General features: G+C 40.0%; 1 protein-coding gene across 1 annotated transcript in view; it reads left to right on the plus strand.

Moving 5' to 3' along the window:
- The window catches only part of GRID1 (glutamate ionotropic receptor delta type subunit 1), a 478,229-nt gene that overhangs the window by 172,028 nt on the left and 278,449 nt on the right, over window positions 1–27,752 (plus strand). The window contains exon 3 of the mRNA XM_005417309.2: window positions 19,686–19,970. Within this exon, the coding sequence (XP_005417366.1) occupies window positions 19,686–19,970 (285 nt within the window). The remainder of the gene's footprint in view (window positions 1–19,685; window positions 19,971–27,752) is intronic.

Below are 27,752 nucleotides of genomic sequence, written 5' to 3' on the forward strand. Positions count from 1 at the left end.
TTTACATGTAGCACAGAAAGACTTTTCTGTGTCATATTTATTTGCAGTTAGAGATTGAATTTGACTGTTCTGTATTTCTACAGGATATATGTTTTTCTTTCCTAACAAATGCAGTATTTATTCCTGCTCTCTGTGGTGTATCTGTCTAGTGGTTGGTATTGGATGTGTTCATTCCTGATGTCCTGTGTGCTGCAGTTTTCTTCCTGGTACAGGTGGATGTATTAAAGGTGCATGTGAAGATGGCAGAAGAGAATCCTGCACGCAGTGGGAGTGTGGATGTGGCACACCCACACAGTGCCCTGCAGGGCCCTGGCCAGCAGGTCTGTGTGACAGCCCACGCCCAGCTGCTCCCCATGCTGCCCTGGAGTGGCCTCAAGGTCAAAACCTCTTGTGCTACACAGCCACTTCAGGGGGCTTGGGGTACCCTGGGTCAGGCTGGGCATTATTCCTGCAGCCCCTGTGCTGGGCAGGCTTCAGCAGCTGACAGAGCAACTTGTTTGCCCCTGAGCTGAGGGGCTGCTTCTGTTTGAGCAGTCTGAGAGCATTGACAGATTCCTGGCTGTGTGACAATCCCCTGCAGCCTGTGCTGCGTGGTGGGAAGAGCATGTGATGGTGATCCGTGTGTTAGCTGGTGAGGACATACCTGTGCTTGACTTCGGTTTGGACACTGGCCAAGTATTAAATGTGTGTCCTCCTGTTTTTCAGGCTGTCTGCTTTTATAAATAATAATAATTTTTGGGGAAGCGGGGTGGGAAGATGCATATAGTTCAATAATTATTTTGATCTGGTAGGACAGACTGTTTGTTGTGTTTTGTTTTCTTTTTTTTCCCTGGATATTTTATCTTAGCATTGTGGGGCTGTCAAGAAACATTTTCTGCTGCAATATGCTATGTGTGTGTTTCCACACAGAATATATATGTGTACATGTACACAGTAGTAAATTTGAAAACTGTTATTACCATTCAGGAAAGAGATCTTGTATCTATTGTGGATATTTCTCAAAAACCACTACTTGAATTCTTGGTGACGGTAAGAAACAACAAATCTCAAGGATTTTTAGGAAAGGAATGGTGAACAAATCAACCTCGTTTTTCAAGTGTACCATCTGTATCTCAGTTTCTGTGTGCAGATCTGATGATCCTGTCTCTTAAAGGTCACAGTAAAACTGATAAAATCTAGAAGAAGGACAAGAAGGATGGTTAAAGGTGTGGAGCTGCCTGTACAGGAGGAGAAACACAATAGATTAGGATTGCTTCATGAAAAGATATGATAATAGTAGAATGTAAAAATGTGGATGGGAGAGAAATAAGAGTAGGGAGTGAGAATTATCTGCATGTTGTAATATGGGATCTGAGGGGTGTCCAACAAAAATAGATGTTTTAAAAGAAGTCCTCTTTCATGGAAAACACAATTAAATTGCAGAGCTTGCTACCACACAGTATGAATGACAACAAATTATACAGGACTCAAAAATCAAGAATTTTAATAAAAATAATTCTTTTGTAGGCTACATCCAATTCAAAGAGTGGATTGGAAGTCAGCTCTAACTCAGGTTAGTTCTGTTAAGATGCTGGAACTGCTGTCAGCGTGCAGGCAGGAGGGTGACACAATACATGCTCTGCTTCATGCTGTAAATTCACTAAGGGAAGGTAGTATTGGGATAGGTGGTTTCTTATTCCCTTTTTCCTTAGTGATTTCTGTATTCAGTGATTGTGGCTCTTTGGTAGTGCAGGTCTCTTTGGTTTTGGCTGTAAGACCTAAGAGGCAGATACTGTTTTTATTTTTCTAATTTAAAAAAAGTGTAAGTGGTACTATTTAGCCATGGTATTTCCTCTGTGATTAGCAGGGTCTCTTTGAATTAGTTTACTTTCGTTGTAATTGTTGACAGTGCCATTGTTTCTCTTGGATGTTCAAAGCTGGATTGTGGCTGAGTGCACAGCCCACAAGGTGTAAGTCAATTATTAGAGGTCACAGAAGAGAATTATGCAAGTCAGTTGCCTTGAAAATGTATGTGTACGTGCAAAGATACATATATACGTATTTTAATACCAAGTCCTGTTTTTATTCTGGTGTCTCTTATTCCAGCTCTGAATAGTAGACCTGTCTCCACTGCTGTAAGATAAATTGAGTCTGAATTTGTGCTCTGTGTTTTCAGAGGTTCCAAAGTGAGGAGGGCATTATGACAGTCCAGCAAAGATAATGCAAACAGAAGAGTGTGTTGTCAGGGGTAAGCGAACACTTTTGTGCAAGCTAGTATGTGGTAGATCAAACAGAGGGGAATCAGCACTGCAAACTCTGAGCTCCTCTTCAAAGCAACACTTGATGCTGTAGCAAGGCTCTCTATCCATTATTTGCTTGTTATTTTATCCGATGATGTACACCAACCCAGCTATTTTAATTGATGCTTGTGGAGGCAGTAAATGAAAACTCTGACCATGATTCTGCTTTCCGCTGTTTGGAAAAAAGCTTTTTCTTTTTTGGTTTTTAATCTCATTGATGTTTATTCTTAAAAGTGCACTTTAAGGAGTTTTGTGTTCTTCAGTAGTGTATTGGGGTAGAATACTAAGGTGTGTGACGTGCATGTGTGTGCACACGTTTAACTGCACTACAACAAATACTCCAAATTGAAAATTGGGTACAGTCATGATCCAAGTGAGATATAAGAAAAAGTTTCCTCTAAAACCAGTAACAGCACTTTAAGTATTCATGGTGGTGTAATAAATCATTCATCTTGTTAAAAGAGTTATCTGTACATCCTGAAATTTTGTTTCCATTCAGATATCTTAAAGGACAAAGAAATGAGTCATAAGGATTCTGCTGCTGACAATAAGCAGCACATGGGAATTTCTTGCACCTCAGACATAAAAAGGAATCTTCATTTCCATTGCTAAGTAGTAAATCCTGGGTGATTTGCATAAAGGAAATTTGTGCTGGAGTGAATAACATTGCCTTTCTTCTCAGCCATATAATGGGGTGAAAGCCTTGTTGAAAAGTTCTGTACAGGATTTTGAAATATTTTAGAGGAATTTTTAGCTCATGTGTTTAGGCTATGAATTTTAGAGCAAGGGTAACCTCAAACTAGATCTGATTCAGCACTGAATTGTTCCTTTTTTCATGGTATCATTTCCTTAGGAAATGATGTAGGTTTCTAGGGAGGGTTCTGCATCCCTGTGAATCTTGAATTCAATCATAGTTTGCAAGATTTTTTTTTTTATGGAGAAAACCATTGTAGTATAATAGCTGCACAGAGTGCATCAGAAACACGTGGGGCTTAGCCAGAACATCAGACCTTCTGCCCTACTTTGCATTTGTGAGTTATGCCACTTATGGGTTTGTCGGCACTGCTCAGTGCACTGTAGCACAGAAAAACCTTCCGTGTGACTTCAAAATGACCTAGCTCATGCAGCTATGAACTGCACAGTGTAGGCAAAATGTAAAGTCCATTTGTAGGTTGTGTTGGTTTGGCTTTTCATGTCTTTCCAGAGACAGTCAGATTTGGTACAACTAAATCTTAAAAAAAGCAGGGGTAGCTTTATAATCAGCTCACTGTTCTTTTGGTTTTGTTTATTATCTCTTCAAAGGACTGGAATGAGATGTATGAGATGTTGTGCTGCAACACTGCAAGTGCAATTTCATTAAAATAGGACAGTTACAATACCTTTGAGATCCTATGAGACAGCTTGTGGCTTTTGCTGAAGCTGCAACATGATTTCCCAAAGCAATACCCAATTAAACGTGGGGTTATAAGACAATGTGATCTTCTCCAAAGATGGAAACACTTGCTCTAAGGTATACTTTTTTTTTCCCCAAAATGTTCAGACAAAACTATCATAGGTCAATGTGTTACCATATGGAAAATGCTCTGGCAAATGCTTGCAGAAGCCAGCAGAATATCTAAGCAGTTCTGGAGAGAGTGGAGGTGGGAAGCTGCTGTAGTTCAAGAGCTCTATGATGGTAGGCAAACACAAATGGTTAGAACAGGGAAAATGTACAAGTTCTATCCTAGAAATAGTGTTTAATGTTCTCATCCCTAATCTGGATTTGGGACGAACAATTACGTGTGGGTGACACCCATCCAGGCTAGGGAAGGCAGTAACTCAGTGACTCCAGCAGGAGTAGGTCAGTGGGCACTGTAATGGCAGCTGAAACTCCCTGTGAGCCTGGCTGAGGTGTGCTCATGGGAAAACAAGAAATTTCACACCTGTATGGTGCTTTATGGAGGAAAGGGCCAAAGTGTCACTGGGGAGAGATCAATGGGAATGTGCTAGGAGTGCCATGGTTTTCCTTTTTCCTTTCTGGTGACTGTGTTTTGTGAAGATATATGTGACATGTGCTTAAGTATTCACAGGGAAGCAAAAGCTGATTAAAGATGTGGAAAAGAGCAGAGACTTGGAGCTATTAAAAAAAATCATAATTGGAGGAGGGGAAATGATGATGCAAAGAGAGAGCAAGAGAGACTTGATTTCAGCTCCATAGGAGGCAGCGTCAAGGCTTAAAACCAGCAAGAACTTTGTGAACTCAGAGTTTATGTATTGAGTGCTTAGAATCTTGGTAGGATTTTTTTTTTTTTTGGTAAGGATTAGACTCTATACAGATAATTAGAAAATGCACAAGTATACTTGATAGGATTAAGAAATCATAAAGAATTTAAATCCTCATGCTCCAGCACAAAAGCCAACGAATATGACAATATTCTGAAGAATATTCCCTTATAGGACTTTGGTTTTGTGTATGTCTGCAAAAGATATAAAAAGCTTTACAGAGATTGGTGTGGTGTCAGTGGCAGATATGGAAAAGACACTGGCCTAGACAAGCCAAGCTACCTACTATGGTAGATCCAATATTGTATTTACCTTCAGTGAAGGTGTTGCTTGCACAAGTACAACACTGAACTCTGACAGAGGAACAATTGGGAGATAGCAAGTCTTCACAAAATGGGCCCAAAATTTTGTCTCAAAAAACCTTCACCCTTAGCCTTTAAGTGGAACTGTGACAGATGGCTGCAAATCCATATTGTAACAGAAGAGAGATGATCCTGGACTGCACATGGGATACATAGACAGTTATCTGCATTAAAAACAGTTAATAGGAATTCAGATTTCTGGCCTTTTACTTTTTATAGCACCTGCCCTGTTTTGATTTTAGTAGCCAAAAATAATTTAACTTCTGATTCTGCTGTGCAGGGCCTGAAGTGACATGACAAGTATGTATTTCTCTTAATGCTGTGTTAGCCACTCCAACAAAATGCAACTGCATGCTTCATGCAAGTACTTCAGGAAAAAAACAAAAGAAATGAGCAAATGACTACACAAATGAAATTAGACCTTGCTATCATTAATTTATCTGTATGAATTATCCATGTGACTCCTTGCCTTCTGTCAAATGTGCAGAGATCAGAAATGGAGTTCCCAGCCTAATCCAATTGATCCTGAAGATAAAAGTTTAGTCTCTTCTGATTAGTCTAAGTGGCATAAAGCTTTGTGCTTATTATGGCACTCACTCCACTCCAAACAAACGCTGGCATGCCTGGTGAAGGAGAAAGCCTATCACTCTTGGTTAGGGTTTCTGAGGGATGGAAATTGGGGATTGTGTTCGACAGATTCAGTCTCCATCTCAGCTGGCATGCACCCAAGGTGTCCAGGAGAGCTTTATGCTGGGGGCTTTGTATGACTTGCCCTTGAGAGCTCAGACTTCTCATAGCAAAGAGCTGAAGCAAGAAGTTGCCAGCTGGTGCTCACCCCAAATGGAGCTTATAGAGACCAATCAGTAGCCAAATTCTTTTGGCTTTCACACCCTGGGAAAATGTGACTGTCTTATGGGGTGAAGTTGCACACGGGCATAGGAAGTGTCAGGTGAGGGCACTGCTTATTAACTGCAGCTGAGAGCTGGGAACTCCTGCTCAGGGTGATGGTTAGTGTGGGTCAGAACCTGAGGGCTCAACCTGAGTCCTGTCATGAGGGAAATGGAGAGGCAGGAATGGGAGATGGTAGTGATGACAGAAATGGCTGGTGTGTTGAACTTCAGCTGGTTTTCAATTTTTGTATTAAAAAGATGCATTTTTGTTTCCTTCCTCCCACCCCACCCCCCCCAAGTATTTAGATTGTAAAATTGAAAAAAAAAAGGCATTGCCTGAATTGAAAGGCCAAGGTTTAAATGTTTAACCTTTGTTTAAAAAAAAGTTTCATATGTTCTTCATATGAAGCTTCTTGTGGTTGTTCTTTTGCTTTATACTTAAATGACTTCAGCAAGGGTCAGTGGGCAAGAAACTTGTCATTTCAAAATAGCTGCCCTTTTTGGATCACATTTGCTTCCTAGTACATCTGCACATTGTGGGGTACAAAGATGCTTTAGCTGCTTGTCTCATGGGTCTCTGTGTGCACCCAGGTCCCTGATTAGGAGTCTGTGTCAGTTCACTGGGCCTTGGTGCAGTTCAGCTGGTTGGGTTCTGAATGCCTTGTGCTGAATATTACAAAGGGTATGTTCACAAAATGTGGAAGTTGTCTTCCAGTTAATGGAAAACAGAGATAAGTGTCTTGAGAGCATTGGTAGAAAACACTGCCTTTCTTTTCATTATGCATTTCTATGTGTTCTAAAATTAGTCTACATATTGCACATTACCTACCTTTCTGTTTTTTAGTCTTTCTGACAGTTTAGCTGATGTATTTGGTCATTGCTCACGAAAACCTCTTCCTTCAGTTTTGATGTTCAAAGACACTGAAGTCCTGTGAGTTACCTGACTAGCTGCGGTCAGTGCAGTTAATCAAATGTATCATTAAACTGGGGAAAAACTGATGAGCACTTCTGCCATTTGGAGCCCTCTTTTCCTAACATAAGCAAGTGTACAGTGCAATCTCCTGCATGCACAGAGGACCAAGGAAATCGGGCATGTCTTAAGTGAGATGTTACGTTGTACAGAAATGTCTTTTAGACTGGAAAGGGACTTGGAGTGGAAGTGAGAGAAAATGTTTTTCTCTAAATGCCCAGGTTCTGTGTGGTGGAGGCCTAAATGTACAGAGCAATCTGTCCTGCCCAGCAGGGTCTGATCCTGCAGCTCACTTTAACACCTTGCTGTGCTTGGTGTGGCTCAGGGAACAGAGGAAGCAATTTGTCCCTGTGGTGGATGCTGGCCTTGGTCTCCAGGGTATCCAGCCTTGTCTGGGATGTGGAACCACCCTGCTCTAGGAGAGGGCTGTGAGGAAGGAGCATCTGATATATGCCTTTGTTACACCTAGATGTAGTTGTGTAAAGTGTACAGGAAGGAGCCAGACTTCCCCCAAACTTTAACCCTGCTTCAGTCTTGGGCTTCATTAACACCTTCTGTTGGTACTGTGGCCAAGGATAACATACTGTGCCTTGGGCTCTACAGCTAAGGAAACCTGTTATTGTAAAAAAAAAACCAAAAACCCAGCCCTTTTCTCTTGTAGAACTGAGAAATGGTTGTCAGTCTAAATATATATATAAAAGAGTGGTCTTCATGGAGTTTCTGAGACTAGTAAATGTGCAAGGTCATTGTCTGCCAGACAGACAGCATCAAGTTGTAGATTTGGACTACATCAAAATATTCTTACCACGTGAAAATGGAGAGCCTCTGTGACAAAAGCCCCCCCTGAGAAATCAGCTGTCATGTCTATACAGGAGGTAGTTTTCCGGGTTGCACAAAATAATTCAGCCTGTGAGGAAATAGAGTAATTGGATTTCATAGTAGTTAGTTACTGAGATGAATTGGGTCCAAAATACACGTGGTTCATAGTCCTGCATGCATGATGAATGCTATAGAAAATGCTCAAGAGCTGTGTAGAACTAAGGTGATGTGGGGAGGGGCAAGGTGTTTTCTATATCTATGGTGTGTGTTTAGACAGAGATCCTTGAATGAGAAAATGTGTTCTGGCCTAATGCTCGTGAGATGGGATCTTTGGGAAATGGCTGTTTGAAGTAAATTGGGAAGGTTGGGTCGCTAACAGTAACCACTGAGTCTGCAGAACCAGGCTACACTGTTAGGGCTCTCAGGGGCTGTACCTTCCTGATGTGTCCAGGGATTTAACTTCAGAAGGCAATGCTTCACTTTCGGAGAGATTTGGGAAAGTTTAAAAGCCCACACTGTCAATTGTGCAAGTTATAAGTCAGACAAGAGGGTAATGTCATGCCAGGCCTGGGTAGTGATTCCCTGCAGCCCTGTACCTTATAGTCAGGTTACTTTAAGAAAACAATTCAGTGATTATGAGAAAAGAATAGTTGCTGTGAAGAATGTGGCAATTTAGCTAGTGAATATAGCATATTTTCTGGATGAGACAGTGATTTTATAAAGATGTTGTGTGGTAAAAAGAGAAGAAATCAGAGTATAACAGTCATACAATGATGACTGAAGAAAGCCCAGCTCAGCCCTGCAGGGAATCCCATGGTTCTTGTCAGGATGTCCAGGCTCTCAAGCTGACCCTGTGCTGTCTGTGGCATCCTGCTGTAACTTGAATTTTATCAGTCTAGAATTTGAGTGTTTCTCATAGTAAAATTCCCTAATGCTTGGGACAGTGTGAGGAATGCAAGAAGGCGGCTCTAGGTGTTGTGGCTTTCTAACATTTGAATTTTTTTTACATGGCTTATGACTTGAGCATACAATCATAATACATATTTTCAGAAAATCTGTATGATCCTTTAGTGAAAAGCTGATGATCTATGAACAAACAAACAAAAATGCCTCATTTCTACTAGTTTGTCTCATTAGAAATTCACTTTTCTAATAAGTCACATAATTTTTTTAACTGGTAAAAAAATTGGTATTTGAAAGCAGGAACCTTCTCTGACCTACTCTTTCTGTTTCAAGATTTGAGGTGCATCTTTTCCTTTCCTTAAACCTATCTCTCTGTGTATCCAGCTTGAAATTAGGCACTAGCTTCTTTGTTATGAGGTTTATCTTATTAGTTGAAGCATTTTCCTTCCATCTCTGTTTAACTTCCTGCGTGAGCACTGGTTATTGGTGTTACAAAGCCCTGTAGAAACAGATTCAGGAAGGTGCAATATTGAATTCCTTACTTGTCCCCACATGGTAATGCTTGAGTAACTGTCTGTTCTGACCACAGTGCAGTAGTAACTCTCTTGGTCTTCTGTAGAATGCATTCCAATGCAGTGGTAAGAGGACAGGGAGAAAATTGTTTTAGTCTGTGAGTAAAGAAAGCTACCTGAAGGTGTTATATAATGAGATTATATGAAGACAAACATAACAGCCCGTTAAGCTTTCTTAGTAATAAAGCCTAAGTAGTGCCCGATAAGAAGTGTAATATGATATTTCTGTATAGATCACGCCACAGGGCTTGAGTTATCCTGTATTATCTATCCCCTCTGACAATATATATATATTGTGTATATATAACATAGTTACTAGTAATTGAAATCAGGTGCGCAGTTGAAGGAATTGTACAGCAGCTGAAAGTAGAGCCTTTAAGTGAACCAATATCTTCCTGTGGAATGTGATGTGTTTTAAAAGCAGATCTCTTCTATGTGACTTCCTCTAGATGAGTCTGAATTAGTATGATTTTCATGTGGCAAGAAACCTTAGATGTAAGTTGTAATTAGACTGATTTTGAAACAATTTTTAATAATATAATATATTAAGTATTCTGCATGTCTGTTGGTTTCAGGTAAGCCTGAGGTATTACCCCCAGTGTAATACCTGTTTATCCCCAGAGAAGGAGGGGAACATAGTTAAAAAAAAAAGCAGCTGGTTGAAAATGGGAAAAACTTTCAAGAGGTCAGGTCTAATTTAAACATCAAAATAAGAGACCTGGTCTTGCAGCAGCCTCTGGTAAGGAAGTGTGTAAATGTTGAGACTTTTTGAAAATCTGCCCTCAGGTTCACAGTGGGAACAACCAGGTGTTAAATACATTTGAACAACTGGCTAATTTCATGTATTCAGATGAGAGCTCCTGACAATTTGTGAATTCTGTCAGGATTCCTGATTTGTCTCGTGCAGAGCTGAAGGGGGGAGAGAAATTCAGAGTAATACTCCAATAATTTGAAGCAGCTTTAGTAGGTGTTAATAAAGTTGTGTGGTATCTGAAGTATTCAGTGGCAACTGCTAAAAGAACAGCTGGAGAATGCAGATTTGCAGTGTTTTAATGCTACCCAGTTTATAGCACTGGATGGCCATGGGGGATTTGAGATCTGCAAGCAAAGTGGTTTTTATATCGTGAATACAAGTGCTGAGTGAGGACAGGAACCTTTCCTTAGTAATGAGCAAAAATAATTTTGGCATTTGTTATGTCTTTCAAGAGTGAGGAAAGGAGAAAGTGTTCCTTTTAAAGTTGATTTTAGAAAATGACATAGCAGCTTTAGACTGTTGCTAAGCTCGGGATATTTGCATAATCTTTGAATGCAGTTGTAAGTATGTGATATATTGCAGAAATCTTTCAATAGATCAACCCCTAAAGCTTGTCGATAAATATATGCTATAAATACATCCTGAGTCACAACCAGATTCATAAACACTACAAGTCTTTCAGCAGTTGGCATAAATAAATGAATGCTGTTCAGATAAGTGGGCTCCTCCACCACGGCTGTGCTTCCCTGGCTGTGTGAAGCTTTCTGGTGTCTCCTCTGCCTTATGTAATATTGCTGTCCCCTTTGCTGGTAGAAGTAACAGCTGTGGGAGGGGGAAGATCATAGATGGGACCATAAGGATGAGTTTTAGGGCTGTGCATTTCTGGAGCTGCTTGTTGGAGTCTGGAACGTGCTGTCTGTGCATGAGACAATGGTGTAACCTTTGTGAACATACCTTGAGCCTTTTATCATTCTGCTTCTGGTAACACAGCAGCCCCAGTAGCATTATGTGTGCCCCAGAGTCTCCCATAAAGTCTGAGGATGTAAAGTGCTGCTTTGGAGAGACGTTTGGGGTTATTTGACTTTGTTGTTTTCAAGTAGGCACTTTAGTGAGCACAATGTTAGATTGGGAAGGAGATCATGCGTCAGTGTTTAGCTTTGCTTAAAATGTCTGGGAGTGGGAGTGTGCAATGAGTGCACGTGCTCCTAATGTGCTGGGGAAACAACAGGAGTCTCTTTTAGGTAGTGCAGAAGCAGTGTTGAGGAGGCTTGGGGCTGATGCTTATCCCTCCTGCTTTCAGCTTAAGGTGTGACACAAAGAGGAAGAGTTTAAGCCTCTCCCCAAAGGGAAGTTTCTCTGTTTGTGCATGGATATCTTCAGAGAGGCAGGGCTAACGTGTTCCTTGGTTATCAGTGCTGCTCTGGATCTAAATGTGGTCCTCAGGACCAAAGAATGGGGGGTTTTATCAGTTTATCTGGAATTACCGTGTTTGACTGCTTTTGTAGATGGCAGAGGAGTGTTTTCCTTTGGTGCATGCTCCATCTGAGCCTGAGCCACACTGACATTGAAATAATACCCAGCATGTACAAGTAAAATAGTCCCAAAGGAGGCAACAAAGTCAGGCATCCCTGCAGAATGATAACGAGGGTGTAAAAAATACTTCTGTGTCATTGATTTGTCATGAAAGGCAGGTGAAAAAAGCAGAGGGTGAGAAAGTGCAGCTCATTCTCTGTTGAAGGGCAAAAGAAAACATAATTATTGAAGAACTTACAAAGAATAGAGATCAAATATGCAGTATTCAGAAAAGCAGTTATGTTCTGTGAATAATTGAGATGGTTTGCAGTTAATTCTACCTCAGGACTAGAGTTGAAGGGGAAAAAGAAAAAAAAAAGTCAAAGCTGATTCAGTTCCACCTAGTGCCTTAAAATAGTTTTTTGATGCCATTGTGATTAATGTGTAATTCTGTAGAACCATGCACTATTCAAAATTACCAGAAATGCTTAATCACATTTTTAATCATGCCAAACTACAATTCCAAGAGCAAGTCTTCACTAATGGAGTTACATTTTGTTGAGAAAACAGAAGCACAGTTATTCTGCAGAATTTCTGTACCACTGAATTTCTATTTTAGCTGCTTATGGCTCTTTTTATTATTAATTAAGGAAACTAGAAGTTTAAATTCTGGAATGTTGCACAGCCTTAACCATTCACAATCCTAAGTTTTAAAAAAAAGTAAATACTTTTTATACCTACATTATACAGTCTTTCTTGATGTGGTCTTCTAGATCCACCCAACTGCAAAACAAACAGTAAAAATCAGTTCTAAAGCAGAAGGCTGTTTGTGCTCTCAGAGACTCTTACCTTCTTAGGAGGAGCTAGAGAGCAGTGTCAGAGCTGTCTCTTGGAAAAACAAGGCCATCTCTTACCTGTCACTAGTGCTCTCAATTGATGCACTTTTATCAGTGGAGTGTGCTTTTTGCTGATTTCATGGCAGTAGCTTCTCCACACAAAATACAGCATGTTCAATGAAGATTAACCCAAAAACCTGACTTGGAAAACAACTGGTGTATTTGTTGACCACTTGATGGCATCGCTCAGTTGTGCAGAAATGAAACTGCGTTGTCAGTAGAGCAGTGTTACTTGTGCTTGGTGTTTTATTTTGACCATCAAAGAGTGAGGGGAATTATTAATACACTCCCATAAATTAAATGAAAGCCACAACTCTTGTTTTGATCATTGTTTTTATTCTCTGTTGTATATTACCATTTTGGAATAATTTCTTTGTCTGCATAAATGCAAACAGAAGAGTGGTCTAGACTCCTCCTCTTCATGCTCCTGGTTAATTTTCAAGGATGGCAGTTAGTGGTTCAGTGGGTTAGTACTGACACAAAGAATGTTGTCCTGCACAGAAAAGGCTTTTTGGTTTGTCCTTACAGTGATATTTCTTTAACTCTCCAATTGTTGCAGTTATTGTGAATATTAGGGAAAGGATTTTGGTTTTGGTGTTCATCATAGGTCCTATGAAATGACAGCTTTTGTACCAGAAGCTGTGTGTGTGCCAGCCAACAATGAGCGCACTGAAAATGCTGAGCCAAGGGGGTAATGGAGCAAACAAGGCACAGTGGCAATTATTTAGATGTAAAGGACACTTCTGGTAGTGCCAGGGGAGCTCTGAGAGTTTATACATGCTGAGAATTGGCCCCCAAGACATCAGGTTGTAAAACATAGAGTTGGAAGGAAGCTGAAGATCTAAAACCTCTTCTCTGGAGCAGTTGATGTCACTGAGCAGTGACAAGGCCCCTGTTAGTGCCCTGAGCCCGGAGGGATGGAGCCAGCTGCTGACCCCAGCACCTTATTCTCTTATTCCTCCTCCTTGAATAATGGGAAAACAGTACAAAGACTGCCCAAAAATTGGGGGATGACCTTTAGAAGCAATTTTTCCATGTTTTTTGGTAAACATTTAAAAATCTTCATGGTTTTCTTGCTTTTGAGATGTTTTTCAGATGCTGCTTTGTCAGAGGTGTTCTGAAACAATGTTTATTTGAATTCTTATGTGCACACACTAATGTATGAATGTACTGGTACACCTGTCCTGCCCTTTCTCAGACAGAGAAGAGGAAGGAGGGAATATTTGTTGTTCTCAAACATTTTATCCTAAAAATGGACACATCTAAGTTGAGGTAGTTTGGGGTTTTCGTTCTCTTGATTTTACTTTTTTTAATCAAACCACAGAGGAGAAATTGTGAATTTTCTTTCTAGTTCTAAGGTGCATTTTGTTTTAATAATGGAATAGGAAATATCCATCTTCACTACTTATAAGGTGGTACAGCAATAAAAGTGCTACATAAAAGGTTTTTGCTGTCTACCTTTGTTATCTTTTCTCTATATTATCAGTCATTATGACAAGTAACTATAGCTTTGTGTAGATTTCCTAATAAAAATAATAAATTCTTTGTTATTTGTAGAACCATAGTATAAATATAGAACATGAAGGTAAGTAAAAGCCTACAGAAATGAAACAAAGAAAAGATCCAAAGGGAGAACAACTACGTAGAATGTCTTTAAGTGCAAATTATGCAAATTCATTATGAATTGCCTTTCTCAGTTAAGGAAAGAAGCTGAAGAGTAAGAAACATCAAAAAATGTGAAGCAATAAATAAATTACTCTTCAGAAAACCCCATTTAGTGAAGCATGAGGTTCAGTGAGTGCTTAGATAACTAATTTTAATGTTGTTTTTAATATAGCAATAATAGGAGTGAATATTTGTATAAATCAATATTTTTAATAGAAGCATTCTCAGTGATATAGATGAGATTATTCTATAGTTTTTTCTGCTTGATCAGCTGCTTTTGCACAAACGCAATAAATTTTAAAGGCCTTTTGAGGCCTAAAGGGGAATAAAATGTAGATAGCTAATGGTCTTTTGCCATTTTCGGGGTGACTGAATTAGCTGTGGGCCTGTGCCCTAACTTCATGATAGTTTCTCATGTACTACAGCAGAAACAGTCAGGTTTTCCTTAGATATGTGTGAAAACTCTTCTGTGGTTTGTGTTATTTTGGCTTTACCTGGAAGAATTGTATCCTTATCCTTTGAGTTTGAAATATTGCTTGGTGGATGCAGTCTTTCTCCTTGCATCATTGTCTTGTCTATCTCATTTCAGTACTCCAACAAACCTCCCAGAAGGACTTTTTCCATTTAATTTGAGAATATCTCTGTGGGTGTGTTTCCCAGAGACTCTACATCTTGATCTAAGACACAATTTTTCAAACTGATACATTTTTATCTCCTAACTCTTGGTTGTTCTAGTGTTTTACCCCAAAATTTTATGTGTATCTGTGTTTATCTTGATATTGGCTAATGAACTAAAATGCTAATTAAATTTTATACCCATAAATAATACAATTATAAATAATACAAGTTCATTTGTATTTAGCACATGACATTCTGCATCTGCTTGCTAGTTCAGTTGGGATCTGCTAATTATGCATTTTCAGCAGATATTACAGGCCTTGATAATCTCATGGAATATTAGGATTTAGGTTCCCCAAGCCAGGGGTCTTTCCCCAGAATCTGCCGTGTTCTTCAGACTTTCAAAGATAAATAATGTGAAAAATTAGTTTTCTGTCAGATTGACTGAGGCAGAAGTACTGGCACTTAAGTGCCAACTTAGTTAATCACTTCATTGCAGAGTAATACAGCATGTCTGAAGTTATCTTCCTTCCTTTTAAAACCTTTCCAAGCAGAAAGGCAGCAGCCTCGCCATTTTCAGACAGTGATTTTTTTTTTTTAATGCAAGCTATTTGTGATTTGGATGATTCTTCATTTGCAGTGCAGTAAAGAGTTCCTAAGGGTTAATCAAACTGAAAAGGAAAGAAAAATATTCAACTAAAGACTTGAAGAGGATTTATTAAATGTGAGAGGGTGTCCAGAGTGGGCAGGATGGTGATGCCCAGAAGTGAGAGACAGAAAGACATGGAAGTTTGAAGAGGCAGTGTGAATGCCTGTAGGTGGATATATTGTTAGAGCTGAAATTACACTGGCAGCTGCTCTGTTGATAATGGAGGAAACAAAGGATCAAGTTTCTACTCTTTTCTGATAATAGGAAGTCACTGTAGGGGAGACTGAGAGATGGTCATGTTGTCACATTGCCAGGAGCAAGATGACAGTTTCTCTTGGAGTATTTTAATCCCCAGTGGTTTGAAGAGAGAGGGATTTAATTACAGAGATCTGAGATAAAGCTCTTAATGCAAATATCCCCATGAAGATGGTGCCAAATCAGGATTTTGCCATCTGCACCTGTCCTCAGAATTGGGAAGTACAGGAACCAGTGGTAGGAATGCAAGACCTGAGGGATGATTGCAGCAAAGTAGAGGCATTGCATTGTCTCATGTGCCATGAGGAGTGATGAGAAAGGTCGTGTGGATAAGGCCAAGTCTGAAAATTAATAGCTGCTTTTTCAGGCTTAAGTGTGGTCTTAATGGAGTTAGAGTGGTCTGGAGTTAGAGATGTGGGTCACAGAATGTGAGAGAGTTTTGTATATATTGCTATGATGTGAGAATAAAATTAAAGGTAAGAGATGGAGAAGAAAGCAGTGTCTTGTGAAACACTGTGATGGAAATAACAGTTCAAGATGTAAATTGTCAAGCAGATGTGTAAAAGGGGGTCTCTGAAAACAGCCCTCAAAAGAATAGGTTAGGAGAGATACTTCACCAAAACAATGACAAACAGGATTAATCAATAGTTTGGGAAACTTCAATGAAACCCATGAATAAGCCTGGGAGATGGTCTGTTGATGGAGACCAACACTGAATAAACGCCATGACATGGTTTAATTGGCTGAAATACATTAATGAAGATTCTTTAGGTATGATGATGTTCATGTTTTCATTGTGCTAGACTACATAGTTCGTACTGTATGGTTTATATGATGTGGTGTCTTCCTAAAATGAAAGTTTGATGGTGATAGAGTAATTCTCAGCACAGTAAACTAATATCTGTATCTGTTTAAGTAGCAGTCAAATCTGGGGCAGGATTACCAGAACATTTCTGTCCTTTCATTTGTGGAACAAATACTTTAAAGGCCTTATTTCTTAAAACCTATCTAAGTAAAGATATCTGCAACATAAATAAATATGGGGGCATTTTACTTAGAAGACTATTAAATGTATATTACCATAACTATAGTAGCTGAAGATCACTGAAGTTCTCAATGTGTTTTGATTCCCCTTTCCCTTATGTTGGTAATTTGATATGGACCAAAGCATTTCAAATAAAATATATTCAGCTCGTAAGAATGTCAAGATCAGGATTATGAAATTTTTATGCAAAAATTGCAAGTTCTTTCGAATGCTTATGAAGCTGCAGCTGATAGACAGAATTAGGCATGTACTCAGTCACAGAGGCAAGGGTATTTGATGCAAATCCATAGCTATTGTGAAGTTAAACAGAAAATTGCATCACTTTTCTGTGCAAGAAATTGTAGGAATGTGGGGGAAATAGTAAAAAAAAAAAGTGGTCCACCAGAGTTTTCTCCCAAGATTGTGTAATCCTTGAATGTCCCTTTGCTAAGGAATTTTGAGATGCCTTAAGATCTAATGAGTTTTTAATAGAGTCTGTTATGTTGTTGTTCCCCATTGTGTTACTCATGTAAAAAGTAATTCTTTCTTTATGTCCTTAAAGCTTATTGTCACCCTTCAGTGCAATAATTGTGGAGAGGTTGAACTTCTTGGAATCCATCGTATTTTTGTATAGTAAAAGTCTTCTATTAGGAATGACATGTTCTGTTTCACATTCTGTAATTTGACTAAAGAAAGCAATTCAGAAAACATGAAACTTTTTTTTTCTTTAATCGTTCCAGTTTTTATTGCTTGCTATCTCAAAAGAAGAGCAAGAGGAGCACACACATACTAAGTAGCATATGCTTTCAGGCAGAACATAATCAATTGACAAAAATATCAGAATGTGGAAGCATATTGACTAATTCTTCAATCTAACCCATGTACATAAGCTACAAAACACTGGGAAAATGCCTCAGCTGAAATGGTCTTTGCTGAGCTATTTCAGCTGTGTTTGGTGGGCTGTGCTGGGAGATAAGGGGGCCCATTTGCTGTGATCAGTTGCCTCTCTGGTCTTTCTGCTGTAATAAGCAGCAGCTTTTGGTTAGTGTCAGCCACCGATTAGTGTCGTGTTACACAACTGGTGATCAGCTCTGAATTTTACAAATAAGTGACTCTCCAATGCAGCCTCCCATCAGAAAGGGCTTTGGTTTTTGTCTCTTTCTGTCTGGTTTGCAAGTAAATTGTTCCTGCTACAGCCCCGTGTGGCTTGCTGCTCTCACCCTTGGTGACAGCAAAGCTTGCTGGCTGGTGATCTCTGCAGGGGTTTATGGCTCAGCTCTGCTGTTCTCTCCCTCTGTTCTCACTTCTCTGTTCCCTCCCCTACTGTGACTAAATAAATTACCTGTATGACATGTTCGGTTTTCTCTGGCAAGAAGCCTGGGAAATCAAATCTGTTCCTGAACCTGGGTCTCCCATTTGGCAAATATAATGCCTCCCTGCTGTTAAATCAGGTCAGCTCTCAGGAAAAACAAAGAACAATTTCATATAGCTATAATCAACACAGAGTAAATTTAGATAATGCAGCTGACATATGTTTATTGTAAAGACCATCAAGGAAATAATTTTAAAAGCTCTTCATCTTTGTTGCATCAGGATACATGTTGAACATTCTGTGCACAGAGAAGATCAAACATTTTCTTTCTGTTATCCCATATCAAAGTGAAATATATCTATTTTCTGTCTAGTCTAAGAAGATTTTTGGTGGAGTGCTTCACTGGTTGTGTGAGAAACAGTTGTGTATTTAATTATGTACACTTGATGTAATTAATATTAATTAATACTTAACTATTAATTATTCATAATCTACTTCCTTTGACTTTCTGGCCTCTGAAAGTGGAGATATAAGTGTTTTGAGGATAAATAAATGCTTTTAATAGATTGCGTTCTCTTTTCTGCCTTTCCACTGGAGATGAGGCCGCAGATCACCTGTGGCAGCAGTCCCGCCTTTGTGCAGTCTCCTTGTGGGGGGAAGCACCGTCATGGGCAGCCTCCCTTCTCCAGCTGGAAGCTGAATTTCCTGCTCAGCTCTCTGGGTGTCCTAGGGGCTCTGAATTGCACCCCAGAGGCTCTTTGTTCACGCACTGTTAAAGAGCTCCTGCAGGCTGCCCAGGGCTGTGGAGTGTCTCCAGTCCCCTCCTAATCCGGCTTTGCTGTGCTGGGGGAGCAGAGCAAGGGTTTGCTGTGGGCAGGCTGTGCTTGTGCTTGTTGGGGTCTGAAACAGTGCTGAACCCCTGAGCTGGTCCCCAGCCCTCTTCAAAGGTGGAGCAGGCAGTTCCTAATGCCGCTGGGGCACCCTCAGGGCTACCGCTAGCCTAACCTATGAGGGTCTCCTGTGTTGAGCTCCCAGGGCCAACTATGCTGCCATTTATTCACTAGAGTCAGTAAAAACCAGCATTCCTGGCTGCCTTACACTCTTACACAGTCTTCTCGCCGCTACTGAATGCCTGCTGAGGGCCCTGGCTGGAAATGTTTTCTAACTGCAGCTGAATATCAGATTGCCTGATCTGGAGATGTCCAGCAAGAACACAACATGTGTGGTGCCCTGAGCAGGAGAGCAGACTGCCCAGGCCCCTCCAGGGTCTGCGTTTCAAACTCAGCATGAGAATAATGCTTCATTCCCAAAAACAGATGGGGTCAAATGTATATGCTGTGTTTTTAAATGATATGTACTTTTCCAGATCTTTTTAAGGACAGCTACAGTGTAGCTAATAATTTAGTCATTCAGGAGTTGTCTTGGTTCTAAAGAACGCCTTTGTTGTTTTTTCACTGCTCTAAGACACACAGTGAATGTTTTTTATCAATTTAAAAATTCCCTTAAAGCTCTGCTGTATGAGGCAAGTCCTTGGAATGGAAATTGCTCTTTATTGTCCAAAATCTTCATCCAGTGTATCCAACAAGGATTAAGAGGTTAAAGCAGTGAAGTGAGTTTTAAAAAATGGGAATTCATTTCCTGCATGTACCAGGACTGACCTGAAGCAAGGGCCATCATCTCCATCCACATTAGCTGTGTCTCAGGAACTGACAGTAGTTACGTTTTCTGTCCTCAACTTTGGCATACCAGGACAGATTGCAGATACCGTCTCCTACTCTGAAGGTACAGGCCCTAACTCCTTCAGCTGATAGCATGACAGAAATAATTTTAGCTCTGTGTTGATGGCAAAGGCAAAACCTTCCTCATTCCCTTCTTAGCATCAAGGTTGGCCGAAGGAATTGCTGAGCTCGTTCAAACCCTGCTTTACATCTTCTCTTCTCCAGCCTGCGACCTGATGACCCTGGGGATCTTGGCGCTGGTGACGTCGACGGGCTGCGCGTCGGCCAACGCGCTGCAGTCGCTGACGGACGCCATGCACATCCCGCACCTGTTCGTGCAGCGCAGCACGGGCGGCTCCCCGCGCACAGCCTGCCAGCTCAACCCCAGCCTGGAGGACGAGGAGTACACGCTGGCTGCGCGCCCGCCCGTGCGCCTCAACGACGTCATGCTCAAGCTGGTCACCGAGCTGCGCTGGCAGAAGTTCATCGTCTTCTACGACAGCGACTACGGTAAGGGCAGGACAGCGCTTCAGGCACCTGCGCGTTGGGTTCTTCTCAGCTGGGAGGTGGGGAGGGAATGAAAAGGGAAGGGTGGAATATGTGCTGGGTTTTTCACTGACAAAGTGTTTCGAGTGGATGCCGGTCTTTGTCTTGAAAGAAAGGTTGCTGTGAAGACTAGTTCCCAGAGAAGGAGCAAAGTTGCTTAGCAACACCTACCCAGACAGACAAAGTTTGAATCCTCTCACACTTTTTCAGTAAAATATTAATCAAGGTGTTGACATTGATCAGCAGGGGTCACATAGATGTGCAAGGAAGTTCAGCATGGTCTCTACTTGTTCCAGAAAATGCTTTCTATCAAAGCTGAATATCATTCTCTTTACAAATAAATTTTCACAATAACTATTACTTTTTTTACATGCTTCCACACACTATTCTGTATCTGGACTAAATTTCACAGTGATATTCCTGGCACTAAATTGAAAAGTAGAGTTAGCATTTTCTCTAAATCTCATGCATTTCCTTCAGCAAAATTCTTCCTTTGAGCTGAAACTTGAGGAAAAAGAGTATCTGACCTGGTACCTTATGATAGGCATAAAGAATAATAAAACCTCAAATCTCTCATCATGCTGGGCTCTCAAAGGGAAAGGAAACTGTGTATACTTTTTTTTTTAATATGTCCCCCACCCCTGCTCAACTGATATGAGCGCTGTTCCATATGTTTAACTCGTGGTATATTCAGCACTCCTGTTTTAGGATACAGAATCTGTAATGGGGAAAATAAATTTTCCATGGTATGTTTTAAAACCCTGCTAACATTTTTGCTTTAAAATGTGATGCAAAATCTTTTGATGTGGTGATTTACCATGAACAGAATATAAAAAAAGCAAACTTAAGGTTAAATCACAGAAGGAAAAAACAATCTTATGTATGTCTATGCATATATAGTTTAGATTTTATACATCTTCCACCACTGCAAAATAAATCTTTATTTGCATTCTCCCTATATACTATCAGATTTTCAGTGGCAAGTCTTTGGTTTTGAAGTTTGGTTACTTAATTTTGGGCGCTAGTTTTGGTTAATCTTGAGTTTTGGGTGCAGATTTCTCTTCTCAGTTGCTACATAGTTATTTCCTGGTTCTTTAACAGGAACATTGAGGATGATGACGATGGGTTTAAGTAGGAAATCAACTGAGACTGTAACATCTTTTTAACAACATAGAATTGTTTTAAGCATGAGAAGACTTCCATGATGCTTGTAGAGCAAATCTGTAGGCTGAAAAAAATATAGTAACCCAGTAAATGAACTGTCCTGTAGTTACTGTCCTCTGTAATGCTTGAACAGTGAATGTTTTGAAAGCAGAAGTCAGAGGGTACATGGTAGGTGTTCTTTTGGTGGCCTTGTGCTAGTGATAAGAATGTTGCTCTTTAGCAGAGGATTGGGTTTAAAGAGTCTAAATTATTCTAACAGTTATTTCAAGAATGAAGGGGGAAGTAATAATCATGTTAGGATGTCTTAGAAACATCCCAGATGCTCGATGTGCAAACTGCTATTTTCCCTACTAGCCTATCTGCTTACTGAACTATGGTATCCCTTATTCCAGTGATGAATCTGTGTTTCTCTGTCTTTTTTTTTCTTGCAAAGGCTTAACATCTCAGTAGCAAATCCTGAAACCCTTAATTCACGTACCTCTAAATTCAGTTATGATCAAATTGATCTTTTCTATTTGGCGCAGGCTGTATCAGTAAGACATTAAGGTTATGGAAGATTGCCACAGGCATTCTTCTCCTTCCAGTGGGGAGTGTGGTGTGCATTGCAGCTGCTCTTTTCTCTCCTCCTCCTCATGGATGTGACATCCATCTTATGCTAATTCCAGTGGAATAATTTTATTTGTAAGAATTTGGTGGGAAGGGTTTCCATAAAGAAGCTAGGTGAACCTTGCCAGATCTGGGCATGGATTGGTGAACAGAGGATAAATAACCAATCCACCTCCCAGGGTATTGCATGCTGAGCTCCAAAACAGACGCCTGGCTCCAGGGGCATGGGCCTTTCCTCAGCACTGAGCTTCCACAGAGGCCTGCTCCTGCTTCTCCAGCAGCACCTCCCTGCCCAATGGGCAGGAGCTCCCTGCAGGCCATGATGAGGGAGGTGACATATTTGTGACTACAGAGAGTTTCCAGCACTGGGCTTTGGTTGGGTTTTCTATAATAAGTGATCCTTCTCTACCTGGTCTCTGAAAGTTGTACAGTTCCTTTGATTAGTGTTTTAATTTGTTCATTTGATGGTCTCTAAAGGCCCTTGGTGTCCTCCTTGTGGAAACTGTCAGGTTTTCTGAAGACTAAATAGCATTGCACAATTTAAAGAACGTCCCACACTGTATTATGTTGAAGCTGAAAGTTATTTATTAAAGTTATTACTTGTCCCTTCTTTGACATACATTTGGAATTATAATTTCTGTGGAAATGTAATGGACTTGGCTATTAGAAACACAGAGTAGTTTCTGAACAGCCTAACAAGCCCCTAGTATTCTTGTGGTTACAATGAAATATGCCTTTTTTCACACTGAAATGACAGATAAAAATGCATGCACAACTTCAGTGAAAGGATATAGTCCTTTACAGTAAAATGCTTTAAAGTCTACAACAAGAAATTGAGAGATTCCTACTGAGCTGTACCAACAGGGGGAAGATTGGTTGATAATTGTCCATTCAGTCCCCCTGTATTTATACGAGAAAAGATAGAAGCTAATGCGGATATTGCATCTTCGTGATTAGCCCTTGTTTTTGCACTTCTCTCATTTATGGCTTGTGTGTGGTTTCAGAAGATGCACAGAATCCTGCTCCCCATTGATCACACTGGGAGGCTGCTGTTGCTGAGACTGACATTCATTTTTGGTGAAAAAAACCAGTTGCCCCTAAGTTTGTCAGTGGCTCTCAGATGGTGCTCTGTGGAACCAGGTCTACCCAGCTGTAGAAGAATTGGCAACAGAATTCTGATCTGTTGTGTCATCCTAAGAAGGTTCAGCTGTGCTGATGTGTTTTGAATTATGTTTTCCTCTACAAGAGCATCTTTTGTGCCTCCACATATATTGCAACAATGTGCACAGGCCTGCTGGGAAGTTTAATATTTCATTTTGCTGACCTTCTGGATGGAGAAGTATCAGTAATCAAACTTTCTGACAGAAAAATTGGTAGTGGGGCAAGTTTCATAAAGAATCTTACCAAGCTGTAAAATGACTATCAGTTAAAAGCAGTGGGTGCCACCCACCAGAAGATGAGGTTGGGGAATAAACAGTTGAAACTGTGCTTCTAGGGTGAGCAAATAAACAGATGTGTGGTGAGAGGATGGATTTGAGAAGGGTTTTGGAGGCTGGATGTGAAAATGAAAACAATGAGGCATATTGAATCATATTTCTGAAGAGAAATGTGAGTAATATCTATGTTTTCACTAGATTAACCTTACTGCTGAAAAACACTTTTTATCTCTATAGTTAGATTAGGTGTCAGCTTTCCTTCATACGGGTCTGCATATCTGTATTACAAAATATAAGATAAAATAGGGGCATTTTATGAGTCCACTTTGTCCATGAAAATGGTAGTAGACCTGTGAAAAGTAGCTGTAATAGTTTATTCTTAAGTTTTGGTGTCAATAAGTGAGTGTTGTTTGCTGAAGAAAAGTGTTGTATAAAAGTTTTACAGAAGAAAATTTTGAAGATCATTTGACCTCCCAAACCAAGATATGAAGCTTGGCTCCTACAGGAGACAAACTCCAAGGCCACAGTTTATTGATTTCTAATTTTTTCCCCCAAGATTAGAGGTCTGTTCTTTTTCTTTGATGCTGCATTAACTTTGAATGCTACTTGAACAATCTTGCTATGTGGAAGGAACTTAATTTTTGATATGACTGGTTTTCTGAGAAGTTGTGTTTCCCACAGCAATTTCGTAGCAGTTTCATTTCTGAGTCCTGCCTGTCAAGGGCCTCAGGCATGATTGTAAATTACGTGAAGTGTGCTGTTAAGTTTTACAGCAAGATATATTGGTCCTGGAATGATCTGTCTTTTGTCAAGATCCCTTTGTGCAGGCTGCTACCCTTGCATGTATTTAATTTGCAGAAGAAAATTGTAATGAAAATTGAGAAATGCATGCATTTGCACAGTCCATGTGGGGCACTGCAAATCCCTCGAGATGTGAAACATTGACTGTCACAACAAAAAAGAAGCAATACAGAGCATGTGCATATGAGCTACTGTCACCTTACCTGCTTTAAGTTTTCTTTTATCCTTGTTTGTTTATAACATAAATTATCTTCTGCTTTCTGTGTCATGATTTCAGCTGCCAGACAACCACTTCTGCATCACTGGGGCTGCCATATTTCCAGTGAGCACGCCTTGCTTAACATAAATACAGGCAATGTGACACCTGAGGTGTTGAGCCACCTGCACCTGTATTGGTAGGTGCCTGTTCAGCAAATCTGACACTGCCAGGAAGTGTCTGACGTGTCCTGCATGAGCTGTGCTGATAAGAGTTTGCATGTGTTATTAAAAATACCTGGTTTTCTTCCAACTGGTTGATGCATCCCAGCTGGAACTGTTGTGGAGAAGCTTGAATTGAGATTGCTGTTTAACAGTAAGATGTATGGATTTTAGGCAGCCAGCTACAGAGAAATGTAACTTCTTTATGCTCATCAGTCTGCAACAGCAATCACTTAGGGAGGGAATCCTCAGCCACTTCTGCATTGATGCTGCTGTATGAGGTAATAAAGGGGAGGGATGGACTGGGGCTAAGCACCTTTTCACCCAGCAAGGAACAGAATTGCCTGAGTATTTATTCTACACAATTTCTGCAGTACCTAGTTATTCAGGCATGACTGCACACTGGATGTCTAGCTTCCAGACTTGTATAAAATCTACCTGGAAAAAATGAAGACTTTCCTGTAAAAAGATTTTGTCTTTTAATGTATGATCATCATTGCAGCTGCAGAGAATGCCAGGAAAGAAAGATATCAGCCAAGTTATCCAGGTCCAACAGGGAGTTTGTAGTACCATGGGGTAGAGAAAAAAAATTGACCTTTTGACTTTTACATTGAATTTGATCTGGAAGCTATTGAAGAAATGGAATTGTGTTATCCTTGAATCACTTTTCTGACTGTAGCAGCACTTAAAGTAATTGGTCTGCTTAAATTAAGCATGGATTTTTGTCATTTCTGATGGTATTTCTTTTTATTTAGTAATGCATCACAGTATATAACACCAAATGTAATTAAAGAAAGTCAATTTCACTTCCAATTATTACTTATACATTACTTTTAGTACTTTGATTTTTAAGGTATGTGAGTGTATGTGCTAATAGTAGCAGTGAGATTTCTCCCTCTCTAATCCCCATAATTCCTAACAAGGTGTGGGAGCATGGGCAGTGGTTGGTTGCCATAAAACATATTAATTGCTTCCAATGCCTGATGTGATATACAAATGATCTTGAAGTTATGGTACAGCCTTTATTCTCAATGTGTACTATCACAGCTTTCCTGTAAACTTCAGTGGTAGCAAAAACCAGTCAGAGATCTCTAGACCAAGAGTTTGGGCAGTTTCAGGCATCTTGTGCCACTCAAAAATTCAAGGCAAGTTCAGGAAATAATTCTGAGCTTTCAAATAGTTTGAAAAATGTTTTGCAAAGAGATAATGCAAGTTTTTTTAAAAGATTCAAAACCCCCTGGACCAACATTTTCAGAACAGAAAGTTTGCACTCTGTATTCAAAAAAGATATTTTTAAAATCACTTAATCTTAAAAGACTTAAGAAATCTCTGTCTGGGTGGATGCTCCTGAGAAAGGGAAATGAAAGGTGTTATTAGAAGCAGTTTTCAACCAGTTTTTCAGCTCAATCATCTGGTCAAAGGTGATTATTAATCTAGTCCTGAAAGCTCTCGTTGTTCATTCTTTACTGTCTCTTTTTAAACTCATTTCATTTTAGTGACCAGTCTTCAGGCTCAACTTTGTAGAAACTGTGGGCTATTGGTGATTCTCTTTTCCTCCCTTTATATTCTGAAACAGAATAATACAGCACACACTGTCTAGAGAAAGGGCAACTTCAGCAGCCTGGAACCAGAGGGTGCAAATTAATTCATTTTGGACAGAGAGGTCTTTGAGAAGTGTAGATGTCATCTGTGGAAGGCCTAAGTTCTTGACTTTCTTTCCCTGACTGAAGGTAGATAGAATCTCTTGAGTTTAGACTGATGGCATGGAGCTCAACAGTTTGTTCAGGTGTGTGAAAAAGACAAGGAGAAATGTAAGGATGATTTGATGTACTTGAGCAGGGAATCTGAGGACCCCATTCCAGAAGGGAGTCTCTTTAATTCAGATTTGTTAGGGACTGAATGCTTACACATCCACTTGGAAATTGTTGGATGAAAGCATAACTGGACATTGAACAGAAAGGTAGAAGTTTGTCCTGGAGGATGCATGCAGGGCTTCAGGCAGTGACATCATTCTGAGAAAATACATTCAGATATCTCAATTTGCAATGAGCTTTGAATAAGTTCCCAATCCCTGCTGGCTTTCATGCAAACAGTAGGGGAGAAGATTCATCTGTGTGTATACATATACATGCAAACACACACATATGTATGGGTAGATTTAGATACAGAAATATATAGAGAGAGATATTTGTGTGAATTTCAAGAAAAATAGTAAAGGAATGTGTCTGTTTATATACATGCATGTGTATACACTTGTGTGTAAATGTGTACATGAGTCCATATGCAGAATCAAGGAAATATTCCCTCTGCTCCTTTTGTGCCTTTGCCCAGTCCCCCAGTAATGCTTCTGATGCCACTGTGGGCAGGACTTCTTTGGGTTCTTCCCTGTTTGGAGACTGTTTCTGGTTTGTTTTACCCAGTTAAGGGTTGATGTGGCTTCCTACCACTTCTTTCTGTTTTCCTTATTGAGACAGAAATCCCATTCTTTCTCCTTCTCACATTTCTGTGTTTTATTTATTTATTTTTCTTATGGCTGAACCCTTGTGTGGGTTTTCTGGCTTTGTTCAGCACCCTGTTCAAACTGTTTTCAACGTCTAGCTGTGCACAGCTGCACAAATTGCACCTCCCAGCCAGAGACGTGCAAAGGGGGCAGAGTTTTCTCTTCATTGAATTGAGCTGTGTGGGCCTTTTATACCTTCTGCATTTACCTTCTCATTTATTTAATGTTTGAATCTGGTGCTCTGGGAGTTTACTTAAAAGTAATTTCAATCATTTGAGGAGAAAATGCATCATTAGACTGTAAAAATTAAATAGAAAGCAGAGGAAAAAGTGTTTCAAAGTTTGGATTTTTCTGAGTGAGTCAGAGCCCATTGCCAGTGTAATCTGAATGTCTGAATTCTATTGGAGAGTGATTTAATATTCATCATCTTATGATAGCATTTGTTTAAGTGGAAATAATGGATTCTTTTTTGTGTACAAATTGAATAAATAGGATTAGTCTCGCTACTGGGGAACATTGAGTCCTACAGAGATGCTTTTTTAATGCTGGCTATTTTGTTTTAGTGTCTCTTGGTTTAGTAACCAAGACCCAATAGACTGTTTCTTACAAAGCCATATGGGAGAATTATAGAGGGCTTCAAGAAAGAGACAAAAATTGAGCTGGGACATCCCTTGCAATAATTTAATTGATTTTTCCCTGTTATGGGAGAGCACTAAATGGCAACAGCTGCTGTCACACTATTTGAAGACAGTAGTTGAGTTCATCAATTTGGAATGTCTTATGGGGTCAGGAACTATTGGCAGTCCCCACTTCATTGAATCA

Source organism: Geospiza fortis, unplaced genomic scaffold, assembly GCF_000277835.1.
Source record: "Geospiza fortis unplaced genomic scaffold, GeoFor_1.0 scaffold130, whole genome shotgun sequence".
NCBI lineage: Eukaryota > Metazoa > Chordata > Aves > Passeriformes > Thraupidae > Geospiza > Geospiza fortis.